The 19067-nt window shown below is 42.2% G+C and overlaps 1 protein-coding gene across 1 annotated transcript in view; it reads left to right on the top strand.

Annotated features, from left to right (window-relative positions):
• MND1 (meiotic nuclear divisions 1) overlaps positions 1-19067 on the top strand; it is a 68081-nt gene that overhangs the window by 44390 nt on the left and 4624 nt on the right. Inside the window, exons 6-7 of the mRNA XM_066573630.1 lie at positions 7793-7907; positions 11224-11268. Coding sequence (XP_066429727.1) covers positions 7793-7907; positions 11224-11268 — 160 coding nt within the window. The remainder of the gene's footprint in view (positions 1-7792; positions 7908-11223; positions 11269-19067) is intronic.

Below are 19067 nucleotides of genomic sequence, written 5' to 3'. Positions count from 1 at the left end.
AGATGGAGCAAAAATGTATCCTGTAATACAGAAAAAAAATACTTAAGGGCTCATGTCCACGGGCAAAATGTGATTTAAAATCCGCAGCGGATCTCCCGCGCGCGGATCCGCACCCCATAGGGATGCATTGACCACCCGCGGGTAGATAAATACCCGCGGATCGTCAATAAAAGGCATTTTAAAAAAAATGGAGCATGAAAAAATCTGGACCATGCTCCATTTTCATGCGGGGCTCCCGCGGGGACGGCTCCCGCGGGCTTCTATTGAAGCCTATGGAAGCCGTCCGGATCCGCGGGAGACCTAAAATAGGAATTAAAAGCATTTACTCACCCGCAGCGGACCGCGAAGCTCTGCTCTTCCTCACGGCCGCATCTCCCTTGCTTCGGCTCGGCGGGAATTCATCCGCCGGCCGAAAATGAAGATCCGGCCGTGAGGAACAGCTGACCTTCGCCGCCCGCTACGGAAAGGTAAATGCTTTTAAATTTCTATTTTCAGCGCTCACGTCCGCGGGGCAGGAGGGACCCGCTGCAGATTCTACATGTAGAATCTGCAGCGGATCTGATTTTCCCCGTGGACATGAGGCCTAATACATGAAACCCAATTTTTACTATTAATAGGTTTTAAGGAGAGCCAAACAAAGTGGTGTATTTTGCGGAGTAAAGGCTTTTGAAGTCCTTTCTCATTGCTGGTTAAACATATATTCCACAATGTTTTACAGAAATTGCAATCCCTCATACAAGGCCCTCAAACATACACACTAGGGCCAATTAAACTTATGTTTTTGGAATGTGGGAGGAAACCTGATGTCCCTGTCGCTCAGATTCAAACTGCAGATTCTTAATTACTCAAGTACAGATGCATTTGTAAAATGAACGTTCGTTGTGCAAGGAACCTTCATATGAAATTTGCGCAATTAGGCTTCTGCAGTACAAGTGAATGGGAAGCTGTGCTATGCAAATAGTGTAAGCGTGGTGCAGATGTTTGTGTGGCTCGAACGTTGGTGTGGCACTTACCTCTGTGACTGTAAAAGTGCTTTAAAAGGGTTGTCCCGCAAATACAAGTAAAGTTAAACACTTCTGTATGGCCATATACATGCACTTTGTAATATACATCGTGCATTAAATATTGGCCATACAGAAGTTATTTACTTACCTACAGGGGGTCCTCCCCCTGTGTTGGCGTCCCAGTCTCCCTGGTGCCGACCAACTTCTTCTGCTGGCCCGGTTAGACGTGCTTGCGCAGTCGTCCTCTTCTTTCCTGTGGATGCGCCGCTCCAGCATGCTCGCGCGGTACAGGTTGTCTGTTGAGCTGTCACTTCTCGTGAGGCCATTCTGCGACCAGCCTATGTGACTGCAGCATGTAAAGGGTTGTCACTGCAGCATGTAAAGGGCTGTCACCATCGGACCCCCGGAATGTGATCAGGGGTCCTGATGGGTCCCTGTGGAAGTCCCCTAAAGGGACAAAAAAAAAAATAAAAAAAAAAAGTAACAAAATTATTAAAAAAATAAAAAAAAAACTTGTCTCCCTTTACTTTGTAAAAAATCAAAAATACAATCACACATGTGGTATCCGTGTGCGTCGTAATGACCCAGAGAAGGAAGTTAATACATTATTTAACCCCTTAATGACATGGCCCCTTTTTTTCTTTTTTCCCCATTTCTTTTTTTCCTCCCCCTTGTTTAAAAAATCACAACTTGTCCCGCAAAAAACAAGCCCTTATATGGCCATGTCAATGGAAAAATGAAAAAGTTATGGCTCTTGAGACGCAACTGCAAAATTAGTTGAAATTCAATGATTAGACCATTTTAAAAAACCTGCCCTGGTGGGCACGACAGGGTGGTAGGAAACCTGCCAATCAAGGGGTTAAGGGATAAATATTTAATACACCCAGTTAAAGAAATGCTGTATACAGCAGATATACAGTAACTGTCTAAATGAGAGGCTTTTGAAAAACCTGAAACTAGTTTACCCCTATAAAGTCTCTGCTTCTGTGTCATGTAGCTACAATGACCCATATACTAATAAAATATATGTATATATCATCGTGTGTGTGTGTGTGTGTGTGTGTGTGTGTGTGTATATATATATGTGTATATATATATATATATGTGTATATATATATATATATATATATATATCCTTCTGTACATGAATTCCAAGGCTTCTTATGAGAACTTCTTCCTCAAGCATGTTGCCGCCTCCATCGATTAGATGCAAATTGGCTCCTGAAAGTGGAACGACATTTTTGATCCTTTGCACATTTTTATGAAGTGCTTATATTTGACATTGATGCTCTGAGGGAAAAGACCCTCAAATGGTCAAGGTACCTTCAGGAAGTGACTGAACAGAAACCACAGAAAACTATCCCCCCTACCCCAACTTTGTGGAAGAGAGAGACTCCTCTACTTGTTAAAAGTTGAAGTCGGCCCTGATGAAAAGCTTGCCTTCTGTAAGTTATTTGTATCCAATGATTTGTGTTCTTGTGCGCGCTGACATTATAACTCTTTCTTTTCATTGCAGTGTATTCAGCTGAAGCGGGTTTGATTTGTAGTTTTTGGGCCTCACCATTTAATATAAACAATGTTGCTTTGCCCATCAGCAAGCTCCAGTCTTTGATATATTCAGCACCTGAGATATCCCGCTCCTGGTCGTATAGCACTGGGATTTATTTACTCTTGTACCAGCCAGGACATGTACTGATGATTTGTTGATACTTTTTACTAATCTCTTTAGACATTTGCAGAATATTGACCTTTTCCAACTTTCCCTGTAGTGATACATATATTTTATGGAGAATTTCATACTTCAAAACCGCAAACACATAACCAAAGCTGAATTTATGACCTGAGCATCAGCAAACCTTGGGGATCTTCATTCTGGTCATTAAAAGCTACATGTCCTTTCACAAGTAACAAATAGAGGTTCTAAAAAAATTCATGAAATTTAACATGATCAGAGGTTGTCACCTCGTTATCCACACTCCTGAATGACAGATGTGCCTAATTACTCAGCTGGACAGGGACAGAAGATGCATCAGTAAACTGGCCAGTATGAAAATTTGGAAACTAATGTAGTTCGACTCTGCAGCATTAGAGGCTTGAAAGAAGAAGAAGAAAAGGAAGCTGGATAATTGGAGAGCTTCCAGAATTTTCAATTTTCCTGAAATTTCAGTTTTTTGTTTTTTTTTTCTAGAGAACCCAGACATGTAGGTTTACTCTTCAGAACAGTCACAAGAGTAATGAAGCATTTCATGGTGCTCATTGAAATCAAATGTGTGGAATTGCTGGGTCCTCCAGAGACACGCACTTTGTACACATACTCTGTTCTAGCAAATAGTGTCCTGAATGGACCCCCTGCTATTAAGCCAGATTGCACATGGTTTTTAAAAATGGATTTTCCAAACTGTGTAGAACTCCTGGCTTTCTCTTCTTTTCCTGAGGACCTTATTGTGTTAATTGGTGGTTTATTTAGGGTGCTTTTAGGTAGAACGATAAGGTTCAAACGAACAAAAGTGAACAATTGTTCGGTCTAAATGTAGGCCGACTAACACGAACCGTTCACTCTTCATTCGTCCATCTTATGCATACTTAAGAAACAATGTTAGCTCATTTGCTTATAATTGGTTTAACCCCTTCAGTGGCGGGTTTCTTACCACCCTGTCAGACCCACCAGGGCAGATTTTTTTTAAATGGTCTCCTCATTTAATTTCAACTAATTTTCCAGTCGCGTTCCAAGAGCCATAACGTTTTCATTTTTCCATTGACACGGCCATATGAGGGCTTGTTTTTTGCGGGACAAGTTGTACTTTTTAATGGCATCATTTTTGGGTATATATAATGTATTGCATAACTTTTGTAAAGAAATTTGTAGGGAGATTGGGGGGAAAAAGAGAAATTCTGCCATTTTGTTTTTTGGATTCCATTTTTACGGCGTTCAGCGTGCAGAATAAATAATGTGATAACGATTCCGGCGATACCGAGTTTATACAGTTTTTTTTTGTTTTGCTATTTTTGTACATTTAAAACATTTTTTTTTTTTAAAGGTTTGCTTTTGTGTCGCTACATTCCAAGAGCCGTATTAATTTTATTTCCCATTGCCAGAGCTCTAGAAGGCCTTGTTTTTTGCGGGATGAACTCTAGTCTTCATTTATCTAATTTTTAGGAACATGTAAAATTTGATCGCTTTTTATCCCATTATTTTTTTTAGTGGCAAGATTAACAAAATCTGTAATTCTGGCATTTGTTTTATTTTTATATTTCACTGCATTTTCTGAGCAGTATAAATAATATATTAGTCATTCTACAGGCCAGTACGAATATGCCAGTTAAAAAAAATAATAATAATTATATATATAATATATAATATATATATATATATATATATATATATATATATATATATATATATATATATATATATATATATATATAAATTATTTTTATCTCTGCATTCCAAGACCTTTAGCATTTTTATTTTTTTATCAAAGGAGCTGTGTAAGGGTTTTTATTTTGCGATGTACTTTTTATTAGTACCATTTGCTGATACGTGCAGCATTTTGATTACTTTCTATTCCATTTTTTTTGAATGGTGAGGTAGGCAAAATTAGCTATCTTTGCCACGGTTTAAATTTTTTCCCCCCCAATGACGTGCACACTTCAGATTAACCCCTTCCTGCTCCAGTACGTACATTTGTGGGGTATGTATGAAGAGAGATCACTGTATAACAGCTGATACACGCGGGCAATAACTGCAATCGTACAGCATTACGGCATAATGCAGGAGCGATGAAAGCATCGCTAGTTGTGGTCCCCCCAGGGGGAGCTTAAAAAAAATTAAAAAAAAGTAAAAATAAAATCAAAGATTTTTATTGAAGGAAAAAAAAGTTAAAAAAAGGAATGCAAGTTTAAATCACCTCCTTTTGCCATATCTATAATAAAAAAAAATCTAATTCATAAAAGAAAAAAACAATTTTTAGTATCGCTGCGTCCATAAAAGTCTATTAAAGTAGTGCATTATTTACCCCACATAGTGAACGTAGTCCGAAGGGGGGGAAAAAAGCAAGAAATCCACTTTTCCAGCCACCCTGTTTCCCAGAAAAAAAATGCAATAAAAGGTCATAGATCAAAAAGTCGTATGTATTCTGAATTAGTACTAACGTAAACTACAGGATATCCTTAGAAAAAAATGAGCCCTTGCATAACTACGCTGACGGAAAAATAAAGTTATTGCGCCCAAAAAGCCCTTCCCGACAATTCACCCCGCGCACGCCGGCAGCCTATTGCTTTCAATGGAGCGGCTGTATTGCCGGCTCCATTGAATTCAATGGGCAAACATCGTTCTTCTCTGTCACAGCTGTTACAGCTGTGGCAGAGAAGAATGATTTGTCTTCTATATGTTCTCAATGGGGTCGGCGCTGCTGCCGCCGGCCCCATTGAGCGCATATAGAGAAGAGAACAGGAATCGCAGATCGCACATAGGTGCGATCTGCGACTTCTGTTCTATAATTTATCGGACGAGCGCATAAAAAGCGCTCATGTGTCCGATACATTGCAAAGCAATGGTTTTATAAAATCGCCGGACGCATGCGCAAATCGCGCAAAAAAATGCCCGTCTGACTAAGGCCTAAATATGTATTCATAAAGCACGTGGATGCTGATTTGCTGTAACGTGACTGCTGTATCGGAGATCTGCGAGTCCCGCTTTTCATAACTATGTGATCACTCTAAATTTTTCAATGCAACTTTCATGCCTTTTTTTTGGAACCTACGTATTGTGGAGCGTCAGAAACAAAAAAGGTATAAAAAAATCTTTTGGGCCCATTCACATGCACATATTTTCTGTCTGCATTCAGTCTGTATTTTTACTGTCTGATAATGGAAAGCACACGGAGCCATTGAATAAAATTAGTGTTTTAAGTGTGCATTTTTTTCCCCCGAGAACCAATGAAGAAAAAGGAAAAAAACCAAACCATATCCCGTCCAATTTTCGTCTGTATTCACTAACCAAAATTACCTATGACCATGGGTGTGCGGGGGGGGAGGGGGGGGTTGAGCAAAAAGCAGTAAACCCACATTAACGGTGATCATTGCAATTTTTTGTACACCCCAAATTCTGTGGGTCGTGACAAGACTGACATTTGAGCATTTTATTTTTTTTTGTACCCTAGAAAAACAGATGACAAATGGATGCAGCACAGATGTAAAAAAATGCAGATATGCGCCAAAAACGCACAAAACATGCGAGTTTGACTTGCGGAAGATCTGCAAATCAAGCCGCCCATAGGAACACATTAAATTAAATAAAGCATGCGGATTTGATTTGTGGACCCTTTTAGTCCGGAAAACAAATCACAGCATGCTGGGTTTCATTGCGGATCCCGAACAGACGGCTTCCATTGAAGTCAATGGAAGCCGACCGACCCGCAGCCCATCCGCAATTTAATTGCAGGCGGGCCGCGAATTCCACAGGAAAGCAGGAGTTTAAAGTACTGCGCATCCGCAGATCAGGCAGGTAACGCAGTGTCCTCTGCCTTGGGCAGGGTCGGATTCCACTGCAGGCTCCTGTGTGCGGAATCCGATCCGCCCGTGGACATTGGGTCTAACTTAATTTATGGTGCTTAGAATTGGTGACTGCTTTCTTTTTAAAGAAGCAACCTGGTGAAAAATAGGCAGATCATCTAACTATTAATATAAATGTAGTTCTTACACTTTTTTAAACACATGCTTTTCCATAAAATGACTGCCACTTTTCCACTCCATCGGGTCACGTGATTCTGTGTTTTACTACTGTTTCCGTGTCAGCCAGTTCTGGAAACCTACTAACATATATTCCTCACCCAGCGCTGCCCTCTCAGATGTCTAACTCTTCCTTCATACTCTCTCTCCCCTCCTCAACCCTATACCAGTGTCATAGAGTCTCCTGCTTCTGAGGGAGATCGTGGGAAATATAGTATCAGCAGGATGACATGACTCAGTCTAAGAACATCTGTAATGTTGAAGATGAGCAGGAGATAGAGAAATCACGATAGTGATGGGAATAAAGCTTACACATGTCACTGAAATAATGCTATTTTTATATTTTATGAGACTGCCATGTATTAGGCTAGGATTAATGGGGCTGAAGGAAGAATCACTGGAATGATTCTTTGATTGCATTACTTATATCCTGTATGGAGTTAAACCTTGTGCTACAGTCCTAGTTGCAGTTACAGTTCTGCTGGGGTTACTTTTTACATTACTGTATAGTAAGTATTGTAGAGATGACTCTTCCTAGGATTTAAACCACCAGATCAGGTTCTATGCAAAGCCAGAAGGAAACCGTTTACAAGACAGATGGCTTAACGCTTCTGTGCAGAACTGTTTAAGAGCATGGTTATTTTTATAAAGTGGTCATCCATCCTTTTAAAATTGATGAGCAACCCTTAGGATAGGCCATCAGTATCTGGTGGTGGTCTGCTGCTCTGGATCACTGCCGATCATCTGATTAAAGGGGCCACGACGATTGTGTGAGCAACATCCGAGCACAAACCTGTTCATTCTCAATCTTTCATACTGATTCTCTCCCCATTAAACTATATATCGCTCCGCTCCTCCTGCTCTATTACACCCTGCCTGCAGTTTGGACAGCATGATCAAGCTGCCGGATTCCCTTTAAACGTAAAATGTAAATTCCGTACATTGTAATACAGTATGTAATACAGTATTTGAAGTGAACATGTACTTAAAGTTCAGTTCCTGTGTTTTCAAAATTGTGCCGTTATTCTTTAAACTGATGCTTTTCTGATATTTTGCAGGATGAACGCACAAAGCTGGCCGAGGAGCTTGCATCATTGAGGCAGCAAAAGGGGCAACTCGTGACTGAGCTAGAAAAATACAAAGAATGCGATCCAGATGTTATAGATGACATGCGTAAGTTCACCATTCTGGGATATACAGTATTCATGCCAAATTGCTACTTTTATTTAGTATCTTTCTTTGACAAGTACAGTACATTTACCAAAGACAGACATTTCTCTAATCACAGTGCTCCTTCTGTCAAGAAGGGTACATAGTATCTGCCTTCTGCTTTTATATCACCAGTTGAGGAATCAAGTAAACAGATGTTCTGTTCTGCGTAATTCTTAACCCCTTAGTAAACGAACCATATGCATTATTATTGACTTCAAAGGAAGCCGTCCGTACGGGAACCGCACTGAAATGGAGCATTCTGCGATTTTTATTTTTTTGCCTGCTTTATTTCATTTGTGGACACCCATGTATGCCTCTGGGCAGCTTGATTTGTGGATCTTTCGCAAATCAGATCTGACCGTGGACATTGGGCCTTAGGCTGGGTTCACACAGGGGGGATTTGCAGCGGAAATTCCGTGCAGAATTTCGCTGTGGCAAATCCGTCTGCGGCCGCTAATCCCGGGATTAGCCGGCTAGCCATGTGGACAAGATTTGTCAAAAATCTTGTCCACAAGGGACTGACAATCCGTTGCAGCAAAGCCGGCATTAGCCGCCACTGCGGCACTGATTCCCTGGCTGCAGCATGTCTGGTTTTTTTTCCCCATTGCGGCTGTGTTCCTCCGCAATAGAAAAGCATCTGGCCAGGCTGCTCCAAAACCCGCGGCTAAGTACCGCAGGTTTTGAAGCTGCTCTTTCCTGGCGGAAATCTCGTGGGGTTTTCCCTGCGGCAGGACCACAAGATTTCCGCTGAGAGTACTTTCTTATGGAACCCAGCCTTAGGCTTTTTGACAGTGCAGCTTTTGGTATGTGGGTTTATTTATTTTTTGTCTTAGTTTTTTATCTTCCTATTCCAAGAGTGATAACTTTTATTTTTCACAAAACAATCGTATAAGGGCTTGTTTTTTATTTTTTGTTTTAGGATTTGAATGTATCCCCTGTCTACAGCATAGGGGATAACTGTCTGATCGTGGGGGTCTGACCTCTGGGACTCCCCAGCGCGAATCTCAAGAGCAGGGTTCCCTTGTTTTTCCCAGATGAACGATGCAGCAGTCGAACGTGCGCACTTCTGCATCTCTGTGGGATAGACCTCTATTTCTGGCAGTCCTATTAAAATGGATGAGCAGTAATGCGCATGTAAGGCAACTGCTCCATTCATTCGGGATCCTTGTTCTTGTGATCTCTGGGGGTCCCAGCGGTTGGAACCCACCAATCAGATAGTTATTCTCTATCATGTGGATAAAGGATACATTCTAATCCTTGGCACAACTCTTTATCTTCTTTTTAGTCCCACTAGGGGACTTCTCAATGCAATTATTTGATTGTTTCTATAATGCTTTGGTATACTGAGTATACCAAAGCATTTTTGCCTTACAGTAACAAAACACTGAATGTAGCTGTGCGCCAATTTGTGGGAATGTTCCGCTTAAATGAATCTTCTTTTGGTCTGAGCAGCTTGGACATAAATTGTATTGTTCGTACCTAAAAGCCTTTGGTTTCCCTTCCTCTCAAGTATATAAGACTGAACAGCAATTGTACCGTAGTTGCAGCTCATAGACAAGTAGGTGAATAGTGTCACTTTTGTTAATGTAATACAACCCGTTTTTAAAAAGAGGTTTAGTAGTTTTTAGGTAAATAAGGTGAGATAACCGATATTGCCATGTACAGTGATCTCTCAAGTTACAATATTTTCAACATACAAAAGTGTTTCCTGGGATGCTATATTCAATATACAATGTCACAGACAGTGCCAATCTGTAGTATATGTGATTTAAATGGAAGAACAAGCCAATCAGCACGGCTATTTCACAGATAGAACCTGTGTATTACTGAAGTGCATGCACTGATTGGCTGTCTAATAGCGCCTCTACAGTACAGTGCGGTACTACATGTCCTGTACTGCCCCTTACCTGTGCCAGGATGAGCTGCTCCTTTTGGACACCAAGTGAGGAGGACCGAGTGTTATTTTTCTGGTACACCCTGTGTTCTCTCCAGGACATTGGAGCTCCTGTCCTCTACAAACCTCAGAAAGGACTGTTGTAAATCACGCTCTATGGAAGGAATTGCTTTATCAGTATTATCTGTTTACACTTCTATAATCCTTTTTTCTTTATTTTTTTTTCCTTTTGCAACCGATTACCAGTTTTCCGTAGAATTTTGGTCTGAAGTTTACAAAGTTTTTACCTTACAGTATTTTTTAATTCCAGGAAGACTATTACTAGTTGACAGCTGGCTGTATATATCCACTTCCATAGACCAGCCTGTATCAGTGAGCCCGCAGATGAAGCAGATGAACAATTACTTTGCCCATGCTTAGATTAGAGCTTGGCACAATATTTATAGTTTGGCTCCCAACTAACTGATCTGAATCTAGCTCATGAGAAAGGAAAAAATAGTTTATTGACTTTTGCCATGGAGACTGCTTCGTGGATATGAATGTATAAACAAGCCTGATTACAATGGCCCCTGAGCAATCAGGGACGTCAGCAGGTACGACTGAACATATGTCTGTGCCAATCTAGTCATGACTGAAATCTGATTACTCTGGACCTTGCCACAAGTACAGTGCATTTAGGGTTGTGCACATAGTAGGTATGCAGTACGGCTATATACATGTTGAGATTAAAGGGAACCTGAACAGGTTAAACCACTTACAGTTTCAGACCAATAAAGCAGAGTTGTTTTCAGATCTTATTTTACTACAGTGCCTGAATCAAACCTACCTTGAAAAATGGGCACTTCAAATCTACTGCTCTGCAAGCAAATACTGTCCAGTCGGTTTGGCAGGTGGGCCTGGACCATCTCTGCTACCCGCACTTTGCTCCATAATCCGACCCCTCTCTGGCTCAGTGACTTCCAGAGAATGTCATCCGTGTCACTGAGCCAGAGAGGGGCTGGGTTGTGGAGCAAAGTGCGGGTAGCAGAGATGGTCCAGACCCGCCCACTGGACCCATCGGACACAATTTGTACACAGCGTGGGAGTTTTAAGAGAGACCCTCAATCAATTCCAACTGAACAGGCCTTTCTATTTGTGAATTGCAGACTATGGGATTACAGGGAGCTGTGCAGCTGGAATAGCGGCCTGTTTTTTATTTTGGTGCTTCTACGATAACTGACTTTAGAATTAATAAAGTGCAATGACCCCATTTCTCTTCTGATGGTTATGATTATATTTTGCACAATGAACCTTTTTTTGTTTCCTGTAAAGCTAGTTTGCCATACAAGTGGGTGCTACATATGTTCTGCTTGTAAAGATATACTTTGTTTCATCACTTTTTAGGTAAAGCGAACAAAGTAGCTAAAGAAGCTATCAACAGATGGACTGGTAAGTTCTTTCTTGTCAGATGAGCATGATGTAATGTAAGCCCGTAGTCTTTATATAGGTTTATGGAGGCCACAGACAAGCATCTTAATAACCTCTTTCTATGTCTAGACCTAGGTGTTGCATTAATCATCTCTGTAGTACTTGGATACGTTTAGCACGGAGCTCATTTCCTGGGATCCGTGCTGCACATAGATTGGGAGATGAGCTGCGCTCTTCCCAGCACCCTCTATTCGGCTGTAATGCTCCAATTCTAAGTGCTCTCTACAGAATTGAAGAGCCTAGGATTAGGTTCTGCTTCTATTTTTACTCCGCATGTAGTATAGGCGCAGGAAGTCTGTGTAGTCTCTTAGGAAAGAAAGAGCGGCTCAGACACTAGATTACCTTTTATAGTAGATCCCTATAGCTTTTAAGGGTACTTTGATCCTGGCTTGTTTGTCGCGCAGGTTTTGTGCTTTGTGAGATAAACAAAACTCGGACGAAAATAGAATGCATTATTTAATATGGGTCTATTTACATGAGCGTTTTTTTTCCCCCTCTTGCAGTGAGATAAAAAAAAAATATCACAGCACGTGCTATTTTTTTGGGGCAGTCTCAACCATTATTTTCTGCTTCCCATTCACATGCAGATAGGATTTTCATGCGAGCGCAATTCATTTTTTTTCCCTATTGAAACCTGCGATTTTTCGCGCACATGCAAAGACACTTGTACAGCGATGCAATGCATTTTTCTCACAAAATGCATCACACTCACATAGAAGATCGCATGTTTAAGGGTGCAATATCCGTCCTAGTATGGCCCCCTGCACGCGGGCGGAAATTCTGCGGCGGGATTTCCCACAGAATTTCCACCCGTGGCCGCTGCCATAGGATTGCATTAGAGAACACAATCCTAGGCAGATGGCCGCGATTTGTCCGTGTGAAATTACACACGGAAAACAAATCGCGGCATGTTCTATTTCTGTGTGGGTCTCGCAGAGGCCCACACAGAAATGTCACTCCCGGGCCGCAGGCTCCACTCTGCGCGTGCGCCGGCTGGACGGCAGCCGGAACATCAGAGAGCCGAAGCCGCGGGAGCAGGTGAGAGCCGCGCTGGTCCCTACAGGGGCGCGGGTTAGGTCCTGCTGCGAGAATTCTCGCAGCAGGATTCGACCTGGCCCTCTGCAGGCGGCCTTTCTCAGACTGATATTGCACTCGCCCATGTTAATACAGCCTAACCGGAGGTTCCTACTAGATTACTGTTTGTGGGTTTCCCCATAAACTCTTCTCGCCCATGTATAATAATTACAAGTCTTTTGAAACCCTATTACCTGCTTGCTCCCTAAGTACTCCCGCACACTGGTGAGAGCGATATCTGGATGTGATTGACGCCCCGATACTGCTCTCACAATCCTTCTGAAAAGCCCTGGATGCGAGGCGTTCTTGCAGGGAAATAGCCTCCCATCCCAGCAGGGCTGAAAGAATCCCCTGCTGTGGCTGCCGTTGCCCCACCAAAAAAAAAAAATCCTCGCTGTCATAGAATCATAGAATGGTGGAGTTGGAAGGGACCTCCAGGGTCATCGGGTCCAACTCCCTGCTCAGTGCAGGATTCACTAAATCATCCCAGACAGATATTTGTCCAGCCTTTGTTTGAACACTTCCATTGAAGGAGAACTCACCACCTCCCGTGGCAACCTGTTCCACTCATTGATCACCCTCACGATCAAAGTTTTTTCTAATATCTTATCTGTGTCTCTCCTCCCTTTCAGTTTCATCCCATTGCTTCCAGTCTTTCCTTGTGCAAATGAGAATAGGGCTGATCCGTCTGCACTGTGACAGCCCATCAGATATATGTAGACAGCTATTAAGTCTCCTCTCAGCCTTCTTTTTTGCAAGCTAAACATTCCCAGATCCTTTAACCATTCTTCATAGGACATGATTTGCAGACCTCTCACCATCCTAGTAACTCTTCTCTGAACTTGCTCCAGTTTGTCTGTCTTTTTTTGGACACAGTATTCCAGATGAGGTCTGACTAAGGAAGAGTAGAGGAGGATAATGATCTCGCGTGATCTAGACTCTATGCTTCTCTTAATACATCCCAGAATTGTGTTTTCCTTTTTGGCTGCTGCATCACATTGCTGACTAATGTTCAGTCTGTGATCTATTAGTATACCCAAGTTTTTTTCACAAGTGCTGCTCAAGTCCTCCCATTCTGTATGTTTTTGTTTTTTTTCATTTTTCTTGCCCAGATGTAGGACTCTGCATTTCTCCTTGTTAAATACCATTCTGTAAGTCGCTGCCCACTGTGCAATCCCTTTTTTTTTTTTTTGATCTTTTTGAATACTCTCTCTCTTCCCTAGTGTTAGCTAATCCTCCTAGCTTTGTGTTGTCAGCAAATTTGATCAGTTTCCCATCAATTCCCTTCTCCACCTCATTTATAAAAATGTTGAACAACACTGGGCCTAGGACAGAGCCTTGGGGTACCCCACTTGATACATTCTTCCACTTGGATATGCAGCCATTTATGACCACTCTTTGAGTACAATCACTCAGCCAGTTCTGAATCCACCTAACAGTTGCCTTGTCAATCCCATATTTGGGTCATTTTTTCAATAAGTATAGTATGAAATACTTTGTCAAATGCTTTACTAAGGTCAGAAACTATATCTACCGCATTTCCCTGATCAACCCAGTCAGTGATATTATCGTAGAAGGAAATTAGATTAGTCTGGCATGACTTGTTTGTTACAAACCCGTGCTGACTCTGGTTAATTACTCCATTTTCATCCAAGTACTTGCATACATGTTGTTTAATAATTTGTTCAAAGATCTTTCCCGGGATAGAAGTCAGGCTCACAGGCCTGTAGTTTCCTGGATCCATCTTCTTCCCTTTTTTGAAGATCGGGACAACATTTGCCCTTTTCCAATCTTCTGGGATTTCTCCTGTTCTCCAGGAATTTTCAAAGATTATGGCGAGTGGTTCAGCAATTACCTCCGCTGCTTCCTTTAGAATCCTAGGATGTAATTTATCAGGACCTTGAGACTTGAATTCGTTTAACTTGACTAAGTGTTCCCTCACCATTTCTCTACTTACAGATAGCTTGCATTCTTTTATTCCCCCAATAGCACAGGGAAGATCAGTTGATGTTCCATCTACTTTCTGAGAGAAAACAGATACAAAATAGGAATTTAAAAGTTCGGCCTTCTCAACATCATTCTTAACCAATTAACCATTTTCATCTTGTAAGCATCCAATAGCATCTTTGACTTTTCTTTTGCTTTTGACATACCCCCCAAATCCTTTTTTATTGCTTTTGGCCTCTGTTGCAAGCCTCAATTCATTATTAGCTTTAGCTTTTCTGATACTTGCCCTACAGTTTCTGCAGACCCCATTATATTCTTCTTTAGATATTCCCACCTCTTTCCATTTGATAAACATATTTTTCTTTGTTTTTAACATGAGTACAAGTTCTGGGTTCATCCATCTTGGTTTCTTTAAATGCCTCTTCTTCTTCTTTTAGGGATTATTAATGATTGTGCTTTGAGTTTCATCCCATTGCTTCATTTCGCAATATTTCCCAAACTTCTTGGACATTTCTGTCCTTAAGAACATCCAGACATTGGATTCTTCCTACCCTCTTTCTGAGGTAATTAAAATCTGCCTTTCTAAAAACCAACCTTGAGGTCTGAGTTTTCTCAGGTCTTCCTCCCCTTTTTATCCATAATTCAACGATAGCATCACTACCTCCTAAGGTCCCAGCCACCCTTACTTCCTCAACCATTTCCTCCCTGTTGGTACAAATTACGTCCAAGATAGCAGATCCCCTTGTTTTCTCTTATACTTTTTTGGAAGGTAACATTGTCAGCAAGAGCAGATAAGAATTTGTTAGACCCATTACGTTTACCTGAGAGAAATTCCCAAGAAATGTCTGGATAGTTAAACTCTCCGATGATCACTATGTCCTGCTTTTTGAAGAGCTTGGCCATCTGATGTAGAAAGAGGTCATCCATATCTTCTGCTTGTCCAGGTGGCCTATAGTAAATGCCTACAATAGTGTCCTTCCTATTGTTCTCCCCTTGTATTCTTACCCAAACAGTTTCTACAGAACTCCCATGCTCTGAAGCTTGAATCTCTGTGGAGATGAATGTTTTCCTAACATACAACGCAATACTTCCTCCCTTTTTTCTTGGTCTGTTTCTTATAAATAAGTTGTATCCTTCAAGCCTTGTGTCCCAATCATTGTATCATTCCACCAAGTTTCCGTTATGCCTATGACGTCATATTTCTCTTCCTGTGTTAAGAGCTCCAATTATCCTTGTTTGTTTCCCATGCTCTGTGCATTTATATATATAAAAAAAAAAAAAAATTTAAAACAAGCAGTCCCCTGTGACTACTGTCACAGCAGTGGCAAAGGATCGTGGTCATTTCCCATTGATTCAATGGGGCCTGTGCTGCTGCTGGCCCCATTGAGAACAATGGGAGAACATCAGGATCCACTGCTGGGGCTGGGACAGCTACAGCAGGGGATTCCTTCAGCGATCGTGTTCCATTTATTTCAATGGGGCCGGCGCTGCTGCCATCGGCGCCATTGTAAACAATGGGCGAGATCGCAAAAAGATAGGACATGCTGCGATTTCATTTTCACACTGCATCGCAAGCATTAAAACATCACACATGTGAAGGGAGCAATTTGAAGCCATTGGTTTCGTAATTTTGCAATTTCTCGCAGCGCCAGGAAATTGTGTAATTTCATCGCCAGTGTGAAGGCACCCTAAGGCATTTTCCCTCTGTGTACGCCAAACATGCAGTGTGAACAAAGCCTTAAATATTATAAAAAGTTTGTCATAGCTATTTTTCATGTTGTTGCGCTCGCTTGCTGACCTTGCTTAAAGGGGTTGTCCCGCGAAGGCAAGTGGGGTTCAGCACTTCTGTGTGGCCATATAAATACACTTTGTAATATACATCGTGCATTAAATATTGGCCATACAGAAGTTATACACTTACCCCCTCCGGTGTTGGCGTCCCCGTCTCCATGGCGCCGACCAAAGCCTTCTGCCTGGATTAGACGCGCTTGCGCTGTCTGCTTCTTCTATCCCGCTAAAGGGGCCGCTCCGGCATGCGCTGAAGACCTCTGCGGCGCGAGCACGCCGGAACGGGACAGAAGAGGGCAGACAGCGCAAGCGCGTCTAATCCGGGCAGAAGGCGGCTTCGGTCGGCGCCATGGAGACGGGGACGCCAACACCGGAGGGGGTAAGTGTATAACTTCTGTATAGGCCAATATTTAATGCACGATGTATATTACAAAGTGCATTTATATGGCCATACAGAAGTACTTAACCCCACTTGCTTTCGCGGGACAGCCCCTTTAATAAAGGGTTAAGCAGACACATCCTGTTATGTAGATAAGCGCACAATTAATGTCACATTGTAACTGTGTGTTCTATGAAGTTAGATATATTAACACTTGGGCTGCTGTGGACACATGTTCACACCAGCCTATCATTAGCAAACCTGAGGCAAGACCCCTTGCAGGCTGGCATTCTAGATCATTTAGCCTTCTGTTCTTTATATAGTGTAGACTCACAAGGGATTTCATAGATTTTTTTCAGAACGCACAACTGCTAACAGTTCTGTCTGTACTCTGTAGTAGCCAGTGAATGTGTTACTCTCCATTCTACTCATCTGCTGTAAGCTTTTATGCACTTGTTATAGATGGCAAACCGTTAGTTGTACAGAACCTTCTTACCCCTTTTGTGACCAAAGAGCAAAATTTGTAAGAGCGCTCATTCGGTAACAAGGAGGACTCTCCCTTTGTGAAACCATCTAGATGCTACTGTTGCTTTGCACAGCAGGATCTTGGGCTCACCAGGCAGTATCAGTTATCTCTACTTTTGGCCATTACAGTAGGATGTCAGCTGTAATATATAGGGGGGCGCCTGCTGTTGCTTGTGAGGACACAACTCCTGTACCAATGCCCTTCCATGTTATACATTTTGAGTGTGAGAAATGCATCCATTTAGGGACATCAATGTACAGTGCAATGTTAGTAGTTAGCAAGGGGTTAGTAGTTTTTAATTTTGTCTGTAATATGACTATTTTCATGCATTTATATATCTTACAAGTTTACCTTTTTTATTTTATTTTCATTTTCTCCTCCCCTCTTTTCAAAAATCAGAACTCTTTTCATTTATCCATCAACATAGCTGTATGAGGGCTTGATGTTTGTGGGACAAATTGTATTTTTTAGTCGTACTATTTAATGTTCCATATAATGTACTGAAATTTTTTTTAAAGTGCTGTGACATGGGGAGACAGCAAAATTCTGTCATCTTTGGGTGTTTTTTTCCCCCCTACGGCGTTCTCACCACAACAAGATTGACCTAGTAACTTTATTCTATGGGTCAGTACAATTACTACGATACCAAGTTCATATAGCCAAATATTGCTATTTTGGGGTCCGAAGTGAGTACAGAGAGGGCAAAAGCTCTGTTATGAATGTTATTAGCACAATCCAGTAATCTCTAATGTGCGAACAATCCCATATCATGTGCCAAAAGTCTGCATTAAAATGATGACATCTGTGACGCTCTGATGTCAGAGTTCTACCCATTTTATGTCCTCTCTCTTCCTAAAACTGAACCTCTCAAAAACTGACCTACTGGTGTTCCTGCCCTACTACTAAGCGACCTCATCCTGACATCTCCATCTCAGTGTGTGGCACCACCATAACTCCCAGACAGCATGCCCGCTGCCTTGAGGTCATATTCGACTCAGATCTCTCCTTCACCCCCTACATCCAATCTCTGGCCCGAACATGTCATCTGCACCTCAGGAACATTTCTAGAATACGCCCTTTTCTCACCGTGGAACGCTAAAATCGCTCACTGTTGCCCTCATCCACTCTTGGCTCGATTATTGCAACTCTCTGCTAATAGGCCTCCCCTGCTCCAGACTCTACCGTCTCCAATCCATCGTGAATGCGGCAGCCAGGCTCATCTTCCTGTCCAGCCGCTACTTGGACGCCTCTGCCCTGTGCCAGTCACTGCACTGGCTGCCCATCAAATACAGAATACAATTTAAACTTGCTACCCTCATCCACAAAGCCCTCCACAGCACCGCCCCGCCCTACATTGCTTCCCTCATCTCAATCCACCAGCTAGCTCGGGCTCTCCGCTCTGCTAACGAAATCAGACTAAGCGCCCCTTTAATTCGAATCTCTCATTCCCGCCTCCAAGACTTCTCAAGAGCAGCACCAGTCCTCTGGAACACGCTTCCAAAAAATATCCAGGCAATCACTGACACACTAAACTTCAGGCGCGCTCTAAAAATGTACCTCTTCAGGGAGGCATACCATATTCCCTAAACCAAACCCCTCAGTACTCCGCCTGATAACATGCTCCCTGTCCCACAGACTGCAATCCCTGCTAGCTGTAATCAACCGGCACCTGCAGTCATCCCGATTTTGCCACTATACGGCCTGACCGTTGTCTGTGTGTATAGCACCCCTCACTCTCCACCTCGCCATACTGTGCACATCTCCAGCCCCTCTACCTTCTGTATCACCCCATTATCTGTAGTATGTAAGCTCGTTGGAGCAGGACCCTCACCCCTACTGTTTTCATTAATTGATTACTTCATGTAACCGTTGTCTTGTGTTATTTCCCCTGTAATGTAAGCACTGCGGAATATGTTGGCGCTATATAAATAAAGATTATTATGTAGTCGTATGGGTGTAAGGTAAGATTGGTATAATTTGTATAATTGTATTAGCCTATTGTTTACTGCCGGGGATACCCATAAATGGCACATCTTGCCAATCCTC

The sequence above is a fragment of the Eleutherodactylus coqui genome, chromosome 7, assembly GCF_035609145.1.
Source record: "Eleutherodactylus coqui strain aEleCoq1 chromosome 7, aEleCoq1.hap1, whole genome shotgun sequence".
NCBI classification, from domain to species: Eukaryota; Metazoa; Chordata; class Amphibia; order Anura; family Eleutherodactylidae; genus Eleutherodactylus; species Eleutherodactylus coqui.
This window is presented reverse-complemented; position numbering and strand designations above follow the sequence as displayed.